The sequence below is a fragment of the Cervus canadensis genome, chromosome 4, assembly GCF_019320065.1.
Source record: "Cervus canadensis isolate Bull #8, Minnesota chromosome 4, ASM1932006v1, whole genome shotgun sequence".
Lineage (NCBI taxonomy): Eukaryota > Metazoa > Chordata > Mammalia > Artiodactyla > Cervidae > Cervus > Cervus canadensis.
This window is the reverse complement of record NC_057389.1, coordinates 49,416,003-49,434,149: the sequence shown is the minus strand read 5'-3', so window position 1 is coordinate 49,434,149 and position 18,147 is coordinate 49,416,003. Positions and strand designations below refer to the sequence as shown.

Genomic DNA, 18,147 nt, shown 5'->3' with positions numbered 1-18,147 from the left:
CTCCATACTAACACTCTTCAAATGATGACTCCAATGGCAATATTACTCCGAAGTCTGCTTTTACTCAAGCTTATGTTTCCTAGCACCATCAACCAACCTTATTACGCTATATGGTCTCTTAAGCTTCACATTATAAAAGTCACCTTCTTTTGGCCATGCTTAATTTTCTCTTGTATAGGGCAGCCAATCTTGAACACAATACTTTAGTGTTTCATAATACTGAGTTAATTACTGACTGAAAGTCCCAAGGTGATATTCACATGAGCTTGTTTGGTGTAATAGCTTAAGGCAAAAGGGCCGATAGTATAATGTTATTCTCAAACATGAGATCCTTTGTCTCTTGCTACCTCATAAAAATACATTACCCATTAGCATTCCCCACTGGGTGTACTCATCACTTGCTAGTGACAAATATCAATGCATTTTCACTTGCTTATAAAATATAATTTGAAGTAAATATTTTGCACATAACTCATTTGTAGGAAAATTTCGTGGGAATCTCTACAGTGTCTCTACTGTGACACTCTAAACTTGGAGTATCAATAATAGTACTGATTGAAGATCAGTCATCTCTTAACAAAAAATGAACAGTGAACTCATCACTTTCTCAGATGGGCTGCTGCTGCTAAATTGCGTCAGTCGTGTCCAACTCTGTGCGACTCCCATAGACGGCAGCCCACCAGGCTCCGCTGTCCCTGGGATTCTCCAGGCAAGAATACTGGAGTGGGTTGCCATTTCCTTCTCCAGTGCATGAAAGCCTTTTAAATTTTTTCTGTGAGGAAGATATCTGATAGGAGCATATTAAACTTTGAATATTTATGGGAGTTAGGGTGTGAAGCTAATTTTAAACATGATAATCTACTTAAGAAGGAACACCTTTCAGGTTTCAAAAATTACTGTAATTTTTTTTTAAACACAGTGACTGTGTTTAGCAACAAGGGTGGAGAATTTTCCAAATATATAACATGGTGGCAATCAGCATGGTTTATTCAGGAAGTATCTACTGAACATCCAACAACCAACTGGTTCTAACATGGAGGCTTTCATTTTCCTCCCCTTCATGTTCTTGGCCATGTTCTCAGGTAAGAAAAGTTACATTCAATGGCTTTCTTTCCAATTCTAAATGTAAAGAATTAGAAATGTTGAGTGATTTAGTAATGTTTTGTCAGAAACCTTAAAACAGGAAATCTTTGTCAGAGGAATGAAAGAAGGTAATTACAAGCAAGCAACTTAAATATAGACCAAAGACACAAAGATAGTGACCAGGTAAGACAACAGTGAATAGTTTGGTGTCGCTTAAGAGCAGCAGAGGCCAACAAAAAAATAAAAAGAGAGAAAAGCAAGACATTAGGCTGGAAAGAAAATTCAGTGTGACAGGATCATGAGAATTCGTGTATATTCAAGTTCACATTCCACAAAGGATACAGTTTTGTGTGATGATCCAGGGCAGTGTGGTCAAATAGAAATGGGTTCAAATTCTGGCAGTTCAATTTTCTATTTATGCGCTTTAACTTTTAACTTTTAAAGGCAATTTAACTTTTTCAAGCCTCAGCTTTCTCATTTGCAAAAATGGAAATAATTATACATTTATACAGGTTATCACAGGAATCATGATAACATTAGCTATCATTACTTGAGATCTTCACAAGCAACTCTCCTTCAACATGCTTCTCTCTATTCTTTACCTCAATGTGTTGAGGTTGTCTGTTTTCAGAGATGTAAATTCCTAGCTAGCAATACATTTGTCAAGATAATAAATGATACAGAAAATACATTTCTTGAGGTAATAAAAGTATGATAAATGAAACCAATTCCACTGTACTAATATCTCCAAATTATGACCTCCTACTTGACCATTTTCCCCCTACATCTAGTAAAATGAAATAATGGAAGTAAAGTGTCTATGACCTTCAGCTGCTTAGAATGGGAACACAAGAAATAATGATTCTCATTGAAAACACTGCACTTATTTCAGACTGTTGAGTACAGGGGTAATCAGACCCATTCTGTTATGGAATATCAGTTTACAGGGATACTGAAAATGAATTACATGTGAGAAAAGTTGTACAGAAGTGACATTTAGGGATCTGCTGAAGTAGTAGTGTCAAGAAATAAGAATAGAGAGTGAAGTGACGGAACGGGAGAAGGGAGGAGAAAAGAATATACTTTTCAGAAGAAAAAAAAATACAGCTGCCACTGGTCACTAGACCAGGTATGTTTCACAATGTCAGGTACCGTATCTCCTGTGTACTTCAGCGTCTCACTGAATGACATTTAGTCTATATTCAGTAGTCATTTGTTAATGAAAGAACATATATTAGTATCAGACATGGTGACTACATGGATTTGGAGGGTGAAGGAGAGAGAGGACTCAGGAATGCCTAGTACAATATAAAGCTGTGCCAATCACGTATTTAGAATTTGGGTAAACCAGAAAACTACAAAACCAAAACTAAAAATACTTATTTTACACAATTTTAGCTTAAAAAAATAGATGGATAAAACACACTCTTATATCTTAGTTATCTTTTTAACTAAAAATTCCACTCCTAGTTTCTATTCTACAAATTTATATTATCCATGTGAGAAATGATATAGGATAAATAAATGATATATTAGGGTTTTCATAAAATCATTGTTTGTAATATTAAGAGAGGAAAATAAACCAACTACTCATTGCTAAAAGACTGGTTAAATAAATTATGGTAAATGCGACAAATGAGATAGTATGCAGTCACGAAGGAAAATAAAGAAGTTGCTCTGTAAGCACTGATCTAGAAATTGCCTCACTGTAGTGTCAGGGAGAAAATGAGTAGAACAGCATATATGGTGTGCTACCAATTTTGTGGGAAAATATATTCAAATATGATTGTAAACACACAAGGTATCTTTGGAATGATACAGAAAACCCTGGGAAATGTAATTGTGTCCTAGGTAAGGATATGAGGGGATTGGAACAAGAAAGGAAGGAAAAGTTACTCTAAACTATTTACACCTTTGTATTTTCAGAATTTGATGCAATTTACTTGTATGACCTATTAAAAAAACTAAACATAATTAACAAAAAACCCCAGATTGACCAATTAATTTTTTCCATTTCATCCACATCTCTATTCTCATTGATTTTACTTGAAGTTAGTGCTGTTAATGAACATTTCTTAGAATTCATGCATAAACTCATCTCTCTGTCAAAAATATTTCTTTTCTTATCCATTTTTCAGGCTATGGCCTATATTTCTTATATGTCACCTCCTCCAGGAAGGAGCTATGATGCTCTACTCCTTGCTATCTTCCTCTGGGTCTATTGTCTAATTTACTTCTTACATTATAGCACTGATCATTCTACTATAAATTCCTATTTGCTTAGTTGTACCCACTATTACACAGACCCCTGTCAGCCTCTTAAGGGCAGAATCATACACGCATTGTTCAGAGTTGTTATCTCTAGATTTTACTATAGTTTTGGCATAGTAATGGACTCTCAATATATTTTTTGGTACATTGAATGAACAGCTAGAGTATACCCACGGACCTCACCTCAGGCTATACCACAGTTGAATAAACCATGTTACTAACTGCTAAACTCCTATGCCTGGGTTAGGACCTTAACCACTATCAATGTAGAATACCACAGCATACTCAATAAAAAACAATTTATGAGGCATTTGATTTGTAGCTAAATCTAAAGACACACTTAAAGACACACTTATGGAAGTGTGTATATTCATGGAAATATAAAGCAGGACCAATTGCAAATGCAAGTGAAATCCTAGTATACTTTCCAAAGGTTTGGAAGTTCTCTTAAGAAGGGAAATGACTGCCTTTGAGACAGTGACAAGGGGGAAAGAAGATGACTACAGAAAACATGTATGGAGATGGGAGAAAGGATGTGGAAAGAGGGCTCATGCCTGATAGCTTTTGTCTGGAAAGTTAATGATGGCATCTTCTGTACAGTGAGGTTCAGTATGTGTATTCCATGATGTGCTGAAAGCTTTCAGTTCAGTTGTTCAGTCATATCTGACTCTTTGCAACCCCATGAACCACAGCATGCCAGGCTTCCCTGTCCATCACCAACTCTCAGAGTCCACCCAAACCCATGTACATTGAGTCGGTGATGCCATCCAGCCATCTTATCCTCTGTCGTCCCCTTCTCCTCCCGCCCTCAATCTTTACCAGCATCAGGGTCTTTTCCAATGAGTCAGTTCTTCGCATCAGGTGGCCAAAGTATTGGAGTTTCAGCTTCAACATCAGTCCTTCCAATGAAACCCAGGACTGATCTCCTTTAGGATGGACTGGTTGGATCTCCTTGCAGGCCAAGGGACTCTCAAGAGTCTTCTCCAACACCACAGTTCAAAAGCATCAATTCTTCGGCGCTCAGTTTTCTTTACAGTCCAACTCTCACATACTTACAACAGGCATTAAGTAGAGGCTGTCTGATTAATTGAAAGTGAAAGTCGCTCAGTTGTGTCCGTCTCTTTGTGACCCCTCTTGGAATTTTCCAGGCCAGAATACTGTAGTGGGTAGCCTTTCCATTCTCCAGGGGATCCTCCCAACCCAGGGATAGAACCTAGGTCTCCCACACTGCAGGTGGATTCTTTACCAGCTTAGCCACCAGGGAAGCATTTGATTAATTAGTAATCCATTAAATCAGGACTTTAGGGTAATCTGAAAAGTGTTAGTCGCTCAGTCGTGTCCAACTCTTTGTGATCCCACGGACTGTGGCCCACCAGGCTCCTCTGTCCATGGGATTCTCACGGCGAGAATACTGGAGTGGACTGCCATCCCTTTTTCCAGGGATCTTCTCAACCCAGGGATTGAACCTGGGTCTCCCGCATTACAGGCAGTTTCACCATCTGAGCCACCAGGGAAGCTCGGGATAATGTGAAGGCCCAGTTCAAATAATTCAGACTCTGATTTCGAAAAGGGGAAAGATGACTTGACACCATTATTTTTGGAAACCATGTAATACAGTCAAGACAAAAAGGAGGACTCAAAAAATCAAGTTATGAGACATAGTGGGAAGACTACAGCTTGGGGTTTGGTTTTAAAAGATCAAAGAGGCATTAAATACATGCTATATCTTGGGATGAATACTGTTGATTTTATATTCTTAAAGATAAATAATTTTGTTTTTGTGCTTATGGTTATCATTCCAGTATCTTCAACCCAGCCTTTGAAGACAAGTGTTTTTAAAGTAGGAGACAGTCCAGAACCTGCACTTATTCTAGAGAGAGAAAATGAAGCTAATCAGCAAGGAGGACAAAAAGAACCTAAAAGGGAAACAAGAAGCAACACCCAAGGAAAACCAGGGCCACTCATTCTGCAAGGACAACCAGGGTATTCTATTCAGCCAGGAAAACCAGAAAATTTTAAACAGAAAGGGAAGCCAGGAGTTTTCAATCAGCCTGGGAGTCTGCAAGGGAATTCAGGACAATCTAACCAAAAAGGGAATCCAGAAGCTTCTAATGAGCAAGGAAAACCAGGATCTGTTAGCCAGCAAGGGAAGCCAGGGTCATCTAGCCAGCAAGGGAAGCCAGGGTCATCTAGCCAGCAAGGGAAGCCAGGGTCATCTAGCCAGCAAGGGAAGCCAGGGTCATCTAGCCAGCAAGGGAAGCCAGGGTCATCTAGCCAGCAAGGAGAGCCAGGGTCATCTAGCCAGCAAGGGAAGCCAGGGTCATCTAGCCAGCAAGGGAAGCCAGGGTCATCTAGCCAGCAAGGAGAGCCAGGGTCATCTAGCCAGCAAGGGAAGCCAGGGTCATCTAGCCAGCAAGGGGAGCCAGGGTCATCTAGCCAGCAAGGGAAGCCAGGGTCATCTAGCCAGCAAGGGGAGCCAGGGTCATCTAGCCAGCAAGGGGAGCCAGGGTCATCTAGCCAGCAAGGGGAGCCAGGGTCATCTAGCCAGCAAGGGAAGCCAGGGTCATCTAGCCAAAAAGGAAAGACAGGGTCATCTAGCCAAAAAGGAAAGACAGGATTGTCTAGGCAACAGAGAAAATCAAAGTCTTTTTATAATCAAGAAGAAAGAAAAACTGGAGTCAACCCTTTGAATGACAATACAATGGAGATTCAGGTTAGTGTTAATTTCTCTTTTTTTCCCTCAGTCAGCTTACTTCAGTCATTCTATTTTCTAGTTAAAAGAATACACTGTACTAATGACAAACAGTTGGTGACAACATTGATTTAACAAAATGAGAGCGAACTGGAGGTGGTTACTTTCCTATATACCTATAATCATTAGGAGTGTCATGCTCTTCCATTCTGTCTCATTGTTTTCTACTGTTTTCCACTCAAGCCTTTCCACATATAATTGGACTAGCGCAGACCCTCAATAACTGAGTCCCCATCCCCACCAGAATTAACTTTCATGTCTATTTTCATCCCACCCATAATAGACAAACCACTTAAACGATATTTCTGAGTCACAAGTCTATCACTTCCCTACTGAAAATTCTTCAGTGAAACCACACTACCTAGACAATAAAACCCAAATGCCTGAGCATGGCACATAAGATTTTGTCATGATTAGACCTCAAGCCCAAGATTAAACATGATTGGATACTTCACGTCACTCTTGCTCACACACCAGCCACATTGTACTGAATCCTGTAGTTTTCCAAGAATGTGTTCTTGATACTAATGATATCTTCTATCATAGAATGGACATTGTTGTTTACAGTTGACTATTATTCAATTAGAGCATTAACTTCTTAAAGAAAGTGCCATTTTAATTTCATTTATTTATTTATTTGGTCATGTGGCTTGCAGGATTTTAGTTACCCAACCAGGGATCAAACCCATGCCCCTTTCAGTGGAAGCCCGGAGTCCTAACCACTAGACTGCCAGAGAATTTCCAGACAAAGTGCCATTTCTTTTCAAACTTGTATTCCCAGACCCTAAAACAAGATAGGCATATAATAATCTCTCTTGAACTATTTGTCAGATGAGGAAATAAGTGGCTTGTATTTGAGAGGCATCACTGCAAACAGGTACATATCCATGACTCCTGTATTCCCTTCTAAGTCCTGCTATGCTTTGCCTTTCCTTGCCAGTCTCTTTCCCAACAGCCAGCTTTCTAATTCCATTCAGCAATGGCTTTGGACACTCCACTTAGTAGATTCAAAACCGTTTTCTAGAACACTTCCTCCACCTTGTTATCTTAATGGAAACTTCATTTTTTACCTCATAACGTGTCATTCATCAATACCCTTTCAAGTAGAAGTAGCCTAATGCGCCTTGCCCTTATGCCTCTTCTAGCATGTAGTAGTCATCTCCCAGGGACATCCCTGCTGTCCAGACCTTAATGCCATTACCTGCAGGTTTCTGAATGTTTAAATCATCACTTAATCTTTCTCAATTTTATATTCTTTTCTAAAATGGGGGAGATAACCCTGTCCAATTCACAGAGTAGGTGTGAATGAAAATAACAGATGTATATAAAATGAGGAGCAAACCTCTGTCATTTCCAGTGGTTTAGAGTTATCTGTCAACTTCCTTGGCTCTACGAAGTCCAAGCTCCCTACTAGAGGTACCCACCATTCCATTTAGTGCCTCTGCTCTCATTTGCTAGTCAAAGCTTCTTTATGTTCACAGCCTTCTGCCATCCTATAACTCGATTCTGAGATATGCTTCAGGTACGATTATAGTTAACTTAACCCTCATAACCCCACATCCTGACTCATTTTCTTTTATGAAACAAGAAAAAAGAAAGGTTCAATAAGTAATGACCATGTGTGTTTTGTATTTGCCAGTTTGTGTACAAAGCATTCGAGTGAGGCAGTCTGAGATACATAGTAAGAGCAGACGTTCTGGAATCAGATGACTCAGTTTCAATCCCAGATTGGGTAGTTAGTCCATACATGATTTTGTGCATGTCACTTAAATGCACTGTCCTCCTGGAAAAAGATAAACTCTTCTTTCATACTGTTGCACAGATTACATTAAAATGTAAAGGGTCAACAAAATAATTAATTTAGTACAATGCTTAATCAGTAGTTAATGAGTAATAAATACATGTTTTATTATAATAACATAATTAGAGTATCCTATATTTACCTAATGGTCTTTCACATTACTGAAGACTGGCCGTACTAGCAACAAGAACCCAACTGGAAAAACAAAATGTCAATCTAAATATGAACCAGTCTGTGGTTCTGATGGAAAAACTTATGGCAACCTCTATGCATTCAATGAAGCAAAAAGGTAAGAGGACTTTAGGTTTGTTTGTATTAGCAAGTACTATTCTGATCCAAAAGGACTAAACTATGGAGATGTCATGAAAAATATTCGTTATCTCTCAATAATACTTTGGATGTTTGTCCAAAGAAACCTAAAAGGACACTTGAACAGTAAAGTCAGTCACTTCCTGACAGAAAGTGATACATTCAGCTTTTTAAATAGGTGCAAGCTTATTACTGAGTCATTCACTTACCAAATATTCATTAAACATCTGCTATGTACCAGGCATTGTTCAAAGCACTAAGATGGTGAGCAAAATACAGAATCTCTTGCTTCCATGGAGCCTTCATTTTTGCAAGGAAAGGCAGCAGACAAAATATATTAGGGGGCAAAGAAGGATTATGAATCTCATGGATTACTGAGTGCTGACTACTAAAATATACTTTAAATGTAAATAATATTAAATGTTGGATTTGGTAAGCCAAATTTTAAGAGTTACACTCTTATCTATAAGAAATAAGATGACAAAGCCATTTAAAATTGGAATGTGTGGCTAAGAGATGGTTCAGCTTTCAAAATTAATGATTACATCTCTGAAAGGAATAAAGTAAAAATCACACTTCTTCTGTTTTGGACAGTTCCAGAATTTATTAAGGTTAATGTTAATGTAAATATTAAAGGTAAGTGTCTTCTATAGCTATAAAATATAAATTGGAAGGCAGACTGGACAGCTTCTCATTTTATAGATAAGGCACCTGGCCCAGGAACAGGAAAAGACTGCCACAGAGTATACAAATTCTCAGAGTACTCCATGTGAAACAGGCTAGCCACAGCCTAGGCCTGCCTTTCCCATTTGTCTCTTTATGGTCATGCCACAATTACCTGGTCCTTGATTGCTCTCATTATCTTGTTTTCAGGTTGAGTAATGGAAAACTGAGTCTGAACCATGAGGGGAAATGTTAAGCATTTGTTACAACCAACTACCTGGAATCTCAGAATCCACTTTCAATTCTCTTTAAACAATGGATTTCCCTGGGAGTTCTACTGAGGCCAGCAGGAGTCTTATAGATACAATGGATCTTACATTATTCTCTAGATTTTTCCACTGCAAATAAAGTCGGTTCCGAGATGCTTCCAATTTCTGGGATTGTTTATTTTCTAGACTTTCCCAAACCTTGCACCTATGATCCACCTGTTCCCAAAGTGCCAAAATGGCTAAGACTTTAGGACCAGCAACTTCAGCAGCAATTTGGAAATCTTAATTAATATAAAAATCTCAGGATTGCATGTAAAAAATAAAGATTCCCCAGTTGAGAAATACTGGTGCTGTAGGTCTCTGCTAGAGCTCAAGAAAGTGGAGCTTGAAACCACATTCCAGGTGTTTCTAACAAAGGTGGTCTCTGGATACTTGATGTAAAAGTGATTCAAGATTTCTTAAGGATGCAATGATTGGCTTCAGAGGGTCTATGGAAATAATACACAAAATAAATTCTCTGGAAACTTTTTTCTTAAGAGAGCATCCAAACCTTTTGTTAATTTTTATTTTTTATTTTTTTTGGCCACTCCTTGTGGCTTCTGGGATCTTAGTTCCCCAACGACCAGGAATCAAACCTGGACCCGGGGCAGTGGAAGCGCTTAGTCCTAACCACTGGACTGCCAGGGAATCCCCTCATTAGATTCTTAAAGGGATATGTGAGCACAACTAGAGTTTAAAACCACTGATCTACAGACCTGAAACATAGAAATTTATCGTACTATCTGAAGTTGTGTTTGACGTCTGGCATCATCCCAAAACAGAATGCTTAGAAGAAATCTCACCAGGATGTTAATCATATTGGTTAGCAAGATGGGGCCCAAGAAAGGGAACAAGATCCAACATGATGTTGGAATCAGAGCTGGTGATAAGAATGGTTTAATGAAAATGAAGTCAGAGAGCTTGCACAAGCTCTGTAGGTCAGTGATAACTACAGGTCCTTTTATATCCACAGGAGCCCTATTCAACAGTAAGGGATTCAGATGGCAATCTATGTTTGGGATATATGGGTAGACCCCAACAATCATAGCAGGATACAGACAATGGAATAAGGCACATGGTCCAGATGAAAATGTAGAGGGAAGCTGTGGTATCAGACATGATAAGTGGTTAAATCTAAGGAGAGAAAAACATAATGTGTCATGGTCTGGGAAAGTGAGGGGAAAAAAAAAGATGCAGAAAGCTATCACTGTGGGATATGTGAGTCATTAAGAGGCATACCAAGGGCATTCAATTCTGCATATCTAATTGGCAATGAACAAACCTCAGAGATCAACTGTGGAATCCCCTCATACATCATTCAACTAGAAACTCAATCTCAAATTCAAATGGGTAGAATCTAAGCAAACTCTTATCTTGGACTTTTCCTAGTACTCTAGGAGGTTTCCTTGTGATTCTGTTTAATGGAAGATTAAACAGAGGGAATGACTGAGCCTGGAGCAAAATGCCTCATATTGTGGAACTAAATAAATTATTTTTAAATTAATATACACTTATATACAGAATAGAATTTAATGCTGGAAAATACCTCAAGACTTAATTACCATTAAGGTTAAATAAGTTAGTTTAGTTTTCTTTATTTGCCTGTGCCTCACAAACAAAACAATTCATATTGAACACAGACCTCAGACTTCAGACACAATGATGCCACTACATAGACAGAACTTGTAAATTTTTCTTACTTAAGTATAAAAGATGTAATGAAGTTCTATATCTACCCAGATTTGTTTTGCACACATGCACAAATAAATTATTTCTATATTTTTACTATCAGAATTATCTCAGGAAAATGTTCTGTGTCAGAAGCTACAACTGAGTATGCTCACAATAATTAGTCTGTAATATTAAAGAGGCATTTAATAATCACATGAAAAGACATTAATGCAATCTTTCAAATATACAGTAAGCATCTTGAGGGAGAAATTTTTAGACTTTTTTTTGTATGCAGGAGGGACTTAGGAAATTTGTTTTAATGAATAAATCATCGATCAATCAATTCAGGAGAAGACCAGTGAAACAGGTGCTATTCACTTCTCTCAATTGCCTGTATATTAGTGCAAGCTATTATTCACTGTCTTCCTCCTGAAACACTGCAAGATCTCCTTAAATGGTTTGTGTCCTTTTACTTTCCATCATAGAGGAGCAAGAGTGACCTGCTTGAAATATGCATTTTATGATGTACTACTGCTATCCTAGCTTACAACCCTTGAGTCCCTAATATTTAGGACAACCTCCATATTCTACCCCTGATCCACAGGATAATCATTGTCTTAATAGCTAGTTTGACTACAGCCACTTTTGATCATTCCAAAGAGTTTAGAAATCCTTTTCTAAAAACACTGCACATTCTTTTCCTTATCATCAATACCCTTAATCCTTAGCAGCTCATGAGACTAGCAAGTCCCTGGCTCCTTCCTGTCTGTTCAAAGTCATTGTCTGCCTGGAATCCTCTAACTTTTTCTGCCTAACCACAGAGATCTTCCCACTATAGGAATCCACGGATTACTTACAAATCAGGACCTGTGAATTTTCTTAGTCCTTCTGCAACACTGGAGTTAAGAACTTCTTGAAATCTATTCTCCTACCATCAGTCAGTTCAGTCGCTCAGTCATGTCTGACTCTTTGTGACCCCACGGACTGCAGTACGCCAGGCCTCCCTGTCCATCACTAATTCCTGGAGTTTAGTTAAACTCATGTCCATTGAGTCGGTGATGCCATCCAGACATCTCATCCTCTGTCATCCCCTTCTCCTCCTGCCTTCAATCTTTCCCAGCATCAGGTGGGAAAGACTCTTTTCCAATGAGTCAGCTCTTCGAATCAGGTGGCCAAAGTATTGGAGTTTCAGCTTCAGCATCAGTCCTTCCAATGAACACCCAGGACTGATCTCCTTTAGGATGGACTGGTTGGATCTCCTTGCAGTCCAAGGGACTCTCAAGAGTCTTCTCCAACACCACAGTTCAAAAGCATCAATACTTCAGCACTCAGCTTTCTTCATAGTCCACCTCTCACATACATACATGACCACTGGAAAAACCATAGCTTTGACTAGACCAACACTTGTTGGCAAAGTAATGTCTCTGCTTTTTCATATGCTGTCTAGGTTGGTCATAACTTTTCTTCCAAGGATTTTAATTTCATGGCTGCAGTCACCATCTGCAGTGATTTTGGAGCCCCCAAAAATAAAGTCTGACACTGTTCCCACTGTTTCCCCATCTATTTGCCGTGAAGTGATGGGGCCAGATGCCATGATCTTAGTTTTCTGAATGCTGAGTTTTAAGCCAACTTTTTTCACTCTCCTCTTTCACTTTCACCAAGAGGCTCTGTAGTTTTTCTGCCAAAAGGGTGGTGTCATCCTGCATGTCTGAGGTTTTTGAAATTTCTCCCAGCAATCTTAATTTCTCAAATTGAGAAAGGAGTATGTCAAGGCTGTATATTGTCACCCTGCTTATTTAACTTATATGCAGAGTACATCATGAGAAACACTGGGCTGAATGAAGCACAAGCTAGAATCAAGATTTCTTCCAACAGGCAAAGGAAAAATTAAATCTTTCTGAGCATGAGTGAAATGAGTAGATTTCTATTAATATGGATGCTTAAACTAACACTTACGTAGCACTAAAGGCATCTTGTTAATATTTCCAAAGAATAATTTTTTTTTTGCATTGAAAAAGCCCAGCTTATCTGGTAAAGTAAATAAAGCAAGCTGCAGAAAAGTTTGTGCTTCTAGTAAATATAAAACCTCTGGTTTACAATAGTAAAAAATGGCTGGAATGGGGTTCCAGAGATATTTCTACCTCTCGTTCTGTTCCCCCCCCAACTGTAGCCACATATTTAGCTTGGATACTTTTAAAGATCAACGCCCAAGGTCTAAGGCAGAGCACCTGAATCACGATCTGAGAAGGAGACCAGGTGCTGTTTATAAAGCTCCTCAGGTGATCATCATATCTATCAACTGTTTTTACTACCAAGGTTCTAGACTTTCCTTATTTTGAAGGTCTTGATAGTCTTATATAGCACTGGTCAGCTATTTTGTAGAATGTTTCTCATTTGAGATTTGTGTGGTATTTTTCTCATGAATAGATTGTGATTATAAATTATTTGAGAAAATGTACAAAAACTTTGAGCTGACTTTACAATGCTGACCAGGTAATTCACTACCCTGAGTCTTAATTTCCTTATCTGTGAAATAGAACCAGCTGTCCCTTAAGTGTCTTTTTGTTGTTGTTTTCTGGAACACTATTTTTTCTTACCTGAAGTATGGTTGATGTATAATATATATGTGTTACAGCTGTGAATATGGTGTTTCACAATTTTTAAAGTTTATACTTCATTTATTATAAAATAATGACTGTACTACCTATGTTTTACAGTATATCCTTACAGACTTTTAGAAAATTTTTCATGTATTTTTTAATAGGAGGTAGATTATTTTATACATAATAGGTTGTATTAATACCTCTTAATCTTCTACCTCTATCTTGTCCCCCTTCTTTCTCCCCACTGGTAACCATTAGTTTGTTCTCTATATCTGTGAGTCTGTTTTTTTTTCTTGCTATATTCACTAGTTTGTTGTAGCTTTCAGATTCCACATACAAGTGCTATCATACAATATTTGACTTTCTCTGTCTGACATTTCATTTAGCATAATACCATCCAGGTCCATCCGTGTTCTTGCAAATGGCAACATTATACTCTTTTAAAGGCTGAATAATACTCCATTAGGTATATAAACAGGACTGGGGTTCATAGAGACTTCACTGGAAAAGGGAGCACACAAAACTTCACAGGCTCTGGCACAGGGCGGAAGCAGTGACTTGACCAGGAGCCTGGCCTGGACCCACCTGCTGGTCTTGGAGAGTCTCCCGGAGAGGCGGCCAGAGAGAGTAGGGAGCTGCAGCTCACCCTGGGGATGGATACAGTGGCAGCAGCCATTCTTGGGAGCTCCAGCGCTGGCAGGAGCCATTGCAGAATCCTCCCTTCACCTTATTAGTGCCAAGACCTGGCCCCACCCAACAGCCTGCAGGCACCAGTGCTGAGATGCTTTAGGCCAAGCAACTAACTGGATGCGAATACAGTCCCACCCTTCAGCAGACCACAGCAGAAAGTACTTCAGAGCCCACAAAGGCCTCTGGACACAGACGCCCTGCCCACCTAAGAGCCAGGACTCAGCTCTATTTATCAGTGCGCAGGAGCAGTCCCAGAATCCCCTGGGCCCTGGCCCTGCCCTCCAGGAAGCCGGCCCATGCCTCTGGAGCAGCCTCACCCTCTAGGGGGCAGACACCACCACAATCCCATAGCCTGCAGACCGGCCTGCCCACAGAAAGTCAGACCCTGCCCTGGAACCAGCTGGGCCCTGGTCCTGCCCGACTGCAGTTCAACACAAGCTTCAGGATACCCCAGACCCCAAGTCCAACTGTGTCAGGAACCAGCCCGGCACTGACACTGGCTCTGGGACCCCTGGGTCCTGCAACCAGACTCTAGGACTCAGCTCTGCCTGCCAATCAGCCAGGACCTGGCTTCACCCACCAGTAAGTAGGCGAGCAACAGTCCCGGAGTCCTCAGGACCCCAAGACAGCACTAGTCCCAGGGCCCTCTTGTGACCCGGCTCCAGCGCAAGGCTGGGCCTGGGGCCAGCCCCGCCCACAGACCGCCCACACAGTCAGCTTGCTGCAACGGAAGGCCCACCCCGCCCTCAGAGAGGGAAGCCCTAGAGCACACAGCCTGGGTGATGAGAGGGGTGTGTGCTGCTGGGATGCCTAGGACTTCTCCAGCACAAGGCCAATTCTCCAAGGTTAGGAAACCTACAAGATACGTAAAAATACAAACAAAATGAGCATTTTCATAAGTGATTTTTTAGACCATTGTGCTTTTATAGTCCTTTAAATATAAAGTAAGCATGAGAAACATGGTTTCAACGCAAGAGTGAGGTGGTTTTGTTGTTTCTCGATCACTGTGTGCAACTTGTGGGATCTTAGTTCCCTGGCCTGGGATTGATTCTGGCAGGAAAAAACACCAAGTCCTAACCAATGGACCACTGGGGAGTTGTGGGTTTTCTTTTTTTTTTTTGGGGGGGGTGGGATTCTTTTTTAAATCACCCCTTCCCTGGCCCCCAGAAGATAAACAAAACATACATTTTCTTAACTTTTTCAGTCCAAAGCTATTTCCTTTTTCTCATAAACTTATTTTTATTTGGGATTATTATCCCTCCCATATTAGTGTATGTGTGTGTATATATATATATATAATTTTTTTTCCTTCTACTTAAACTGTTTTTAACCTTTATTTTTCCATCCTCAATGTCCTCTATCAGCCAGTGATTCTGAATTCCCACAGATCTCTGTCTTAGCATGTAATTATATATAAATATATATATATATATATATATATATATACACACTACACTCTATTGGTAATGATCTCATTGACAATAGCAGATGTTTCAATTATCACATATCCATAAAGAATACTCATACATTAAAAAAAATTTTTTTTCACTCATATATTTTAATCTGTGTCCAGAATTTTAAAACACATATTCACTGACCTATGATATTTGCACTTGGCTGTCTCAACTTCAAAACATCATTTTGAATCTTTAAACTCAGAATGTCAAAACTTAACTAATATCCTTCTCCTGTTCCACTGCAATGTGCTTCACTTACAAGGTTTAAAATTCACTGGGTGGTACAACCACACAGCTGATTACACAAGTCAGAAATTCTGAATCTCCTTGATGCAGCTCACCAACAGTGAGCTCTCCTTGTCCACCTCACCAACAGTGTTGTCTTTCAAAGTCAATTATTATGTCTCTTTACTATCAACCAAATAAGTATAAGATACTATGTTCTCTTACTCAAGACTATTACAATGATTTCCTAAGTATTTTTATCTATATCCATCCAGCCATTTTTTTTATTCCACTGCTATAACCAGAGGAATATTTTTTAGGGGTCAATCTTATCATATCTTTCATAAAGTACTTCTAATGCATCTAGGGTCCACGGCAATCCTAGGAAGGATTGTGACCACAATCCTTATCGTAGCTTTAAAATTCTGTATGTTTTGCCCTTCTTTACTGCTCCCCTGTACCTTTTATTATGAGTCTTTTTTTTTTCTTCCTCCTCTTGACTTTGGCATTTCGTTGTTTACATGGCATACTGTTATACTTACTGACCCTACCCAAAGAACCTTACTGACTGCTGAACTCAAATCCATCACAGTGGGCCCATCCACACTAGAAAAGGACTCTCTGGATGGTTACCTTGTTTCACGAGCTCCATGAAAACTTTCCAAATCTTTCTTACCATTCAGGGTGGTCTAGGGCTCCAACCACTCATCCCTCACTCCTTCACCCGGAAGGAGTTTGTGATCTCAAACTCTGACAGCCTTTCTGTCTCTCCCCCCATTCCACCCCTCCCCTCCATCCTATATAGGCATTTCCTCTTGCAAAATTTTTGCACTTTTAATCTGTAAATTGCATCTGTTTCTTGGGCTTAGAATAATATAGTATGTAAAGGCTTCCCTTTCTTAGGTCAGGTCTGAGTTCTGAGTCAGGACTGAGCATACAGGAAGTATCAAGAGACACTCCGCCCCAAAGGGGAGAGGATGTGTGCGAGGACAGGGAGCCAGTCAGGATCAGCTGCTGGAGGAAATGGAGCACAACCTCTTCACTGTGTCCAAGTTCAAATCCTTCTTATTGAGAAACACTTTGTAGATGTCCTGGGGAGTTTGTGTTCTTTTATTTCTTTTTCTTTCTCTGTAACTCATCTTTCTCTGAAGGAAAAGTGTGCAGAACTCTATGAAGATGGACATTTTTGATGGAGCTACATAATAGTATGCCTTTTATTTTTACTCCATTTTGCAGCAGACTCTATAAGTACTCTTCATAATTCAGGCTCTTATGTTCCTAAACCAGGTGAATCCTTCTAGAGAAAATAGGAAGGAATGTAGGATATTCAAGGTCCTGATCAGTTCTGAGATCTTATGACTTGAGGATTTTAATTTCTATCTTCAGTCAATGACAGTGAAGCATACCTTAATTAGTTTACAAATTGTCTTGAGGAAATTTAATGAACATACTTAGCAGGCAGTTTTTACCAAATGGTGTTAGAAGTATTAAACGTGAGCAGTCAAATAATGAATCTGAAAATACCCCACAACTTTACTAAAAGAGTAAACCAAAATGAAACAGATTTAAGTGTTTAAATGTAAAAATGAAATTATCTTCTTATAAAAACCTTTTATAAGAGAACACAGAAGAAATTATTACTGATCTACAGTTAAATGAAGAGTTCTTAGAGTTTAAACAAAAACATAATTTATTTTAAAAAACATACCATAAATTGACTTCATTAAATTTAAAAACTCTGCTCTGGGAAAGACCCTGTTACAAAGATGAAAAGTCCAGTGACAGAGCTGGAGGGAAAGGGTGAAAATCAAGTATCTGAAAGAGATTTGTATCCAGAATACAGCCCTCTGTAAACTCAACAGTAAGAACACAACCAGCCCTGTGTGTGTCAATGTGCATGTATTTGAAAGGGAAATAAGCACATGGAAAAGATGTTCAACATAACTGTCATTAACCATGAGAAAAATGCAAATCAAAGCCACAGTGAGATACCTCTGCATGCCTATTTGATTGGCAAGAATAAACAATACTAACAGTAGGTAATCCTGTCAAGGATAAGGAAGAATTGGTTTATCATGTATTGCCAGGTGCAGTGTATACATACTTCAAAAATCAGCTTGACAGATTCTTAAAAATTGCCATATGACTCAAGAATTGTACTCCTAGACATTTATCCTGTACAAAGCAAAACTTAGATTTATACAAAACCCTGAGCCTGAATCTTCCTAAAAGTTTAAAAATAATATCCCCAAATGGGAAACAACTCAAATGTCCTTCAATGGGAGAACAGATAAATTATGGTATATCTGTACAA

At 39.2% G+C, this 18,147-nt stretch overlaps 1 protein-coding gene across 1 annotated transcript; it reads left to right on the top strand.

Annotated features, from left to right (window-relative positions):
- Positions 1-1,033: 1,033 nt before the first annotated feature.
- MARCOL (MARCO like) lies at positions 1,034-14,686 on the top strand. Its single transcript, XM_043467523.1, has 4 exons — positions 1,034-1,082; positions 5,157-6,067; positions 8,075-8,196; positions 14,281-14,686. Exons 1-4 carry the CDS (start codon positions 1,034-1,036, stop codon positions 14,684-14,686), a joined length of 1,488 nt encoding a protein of 495 aa, XP_043323458.1.
- The last annotated feature ends 3,461 nt before the right edge of the window (positions 14,687-18,147 follow it).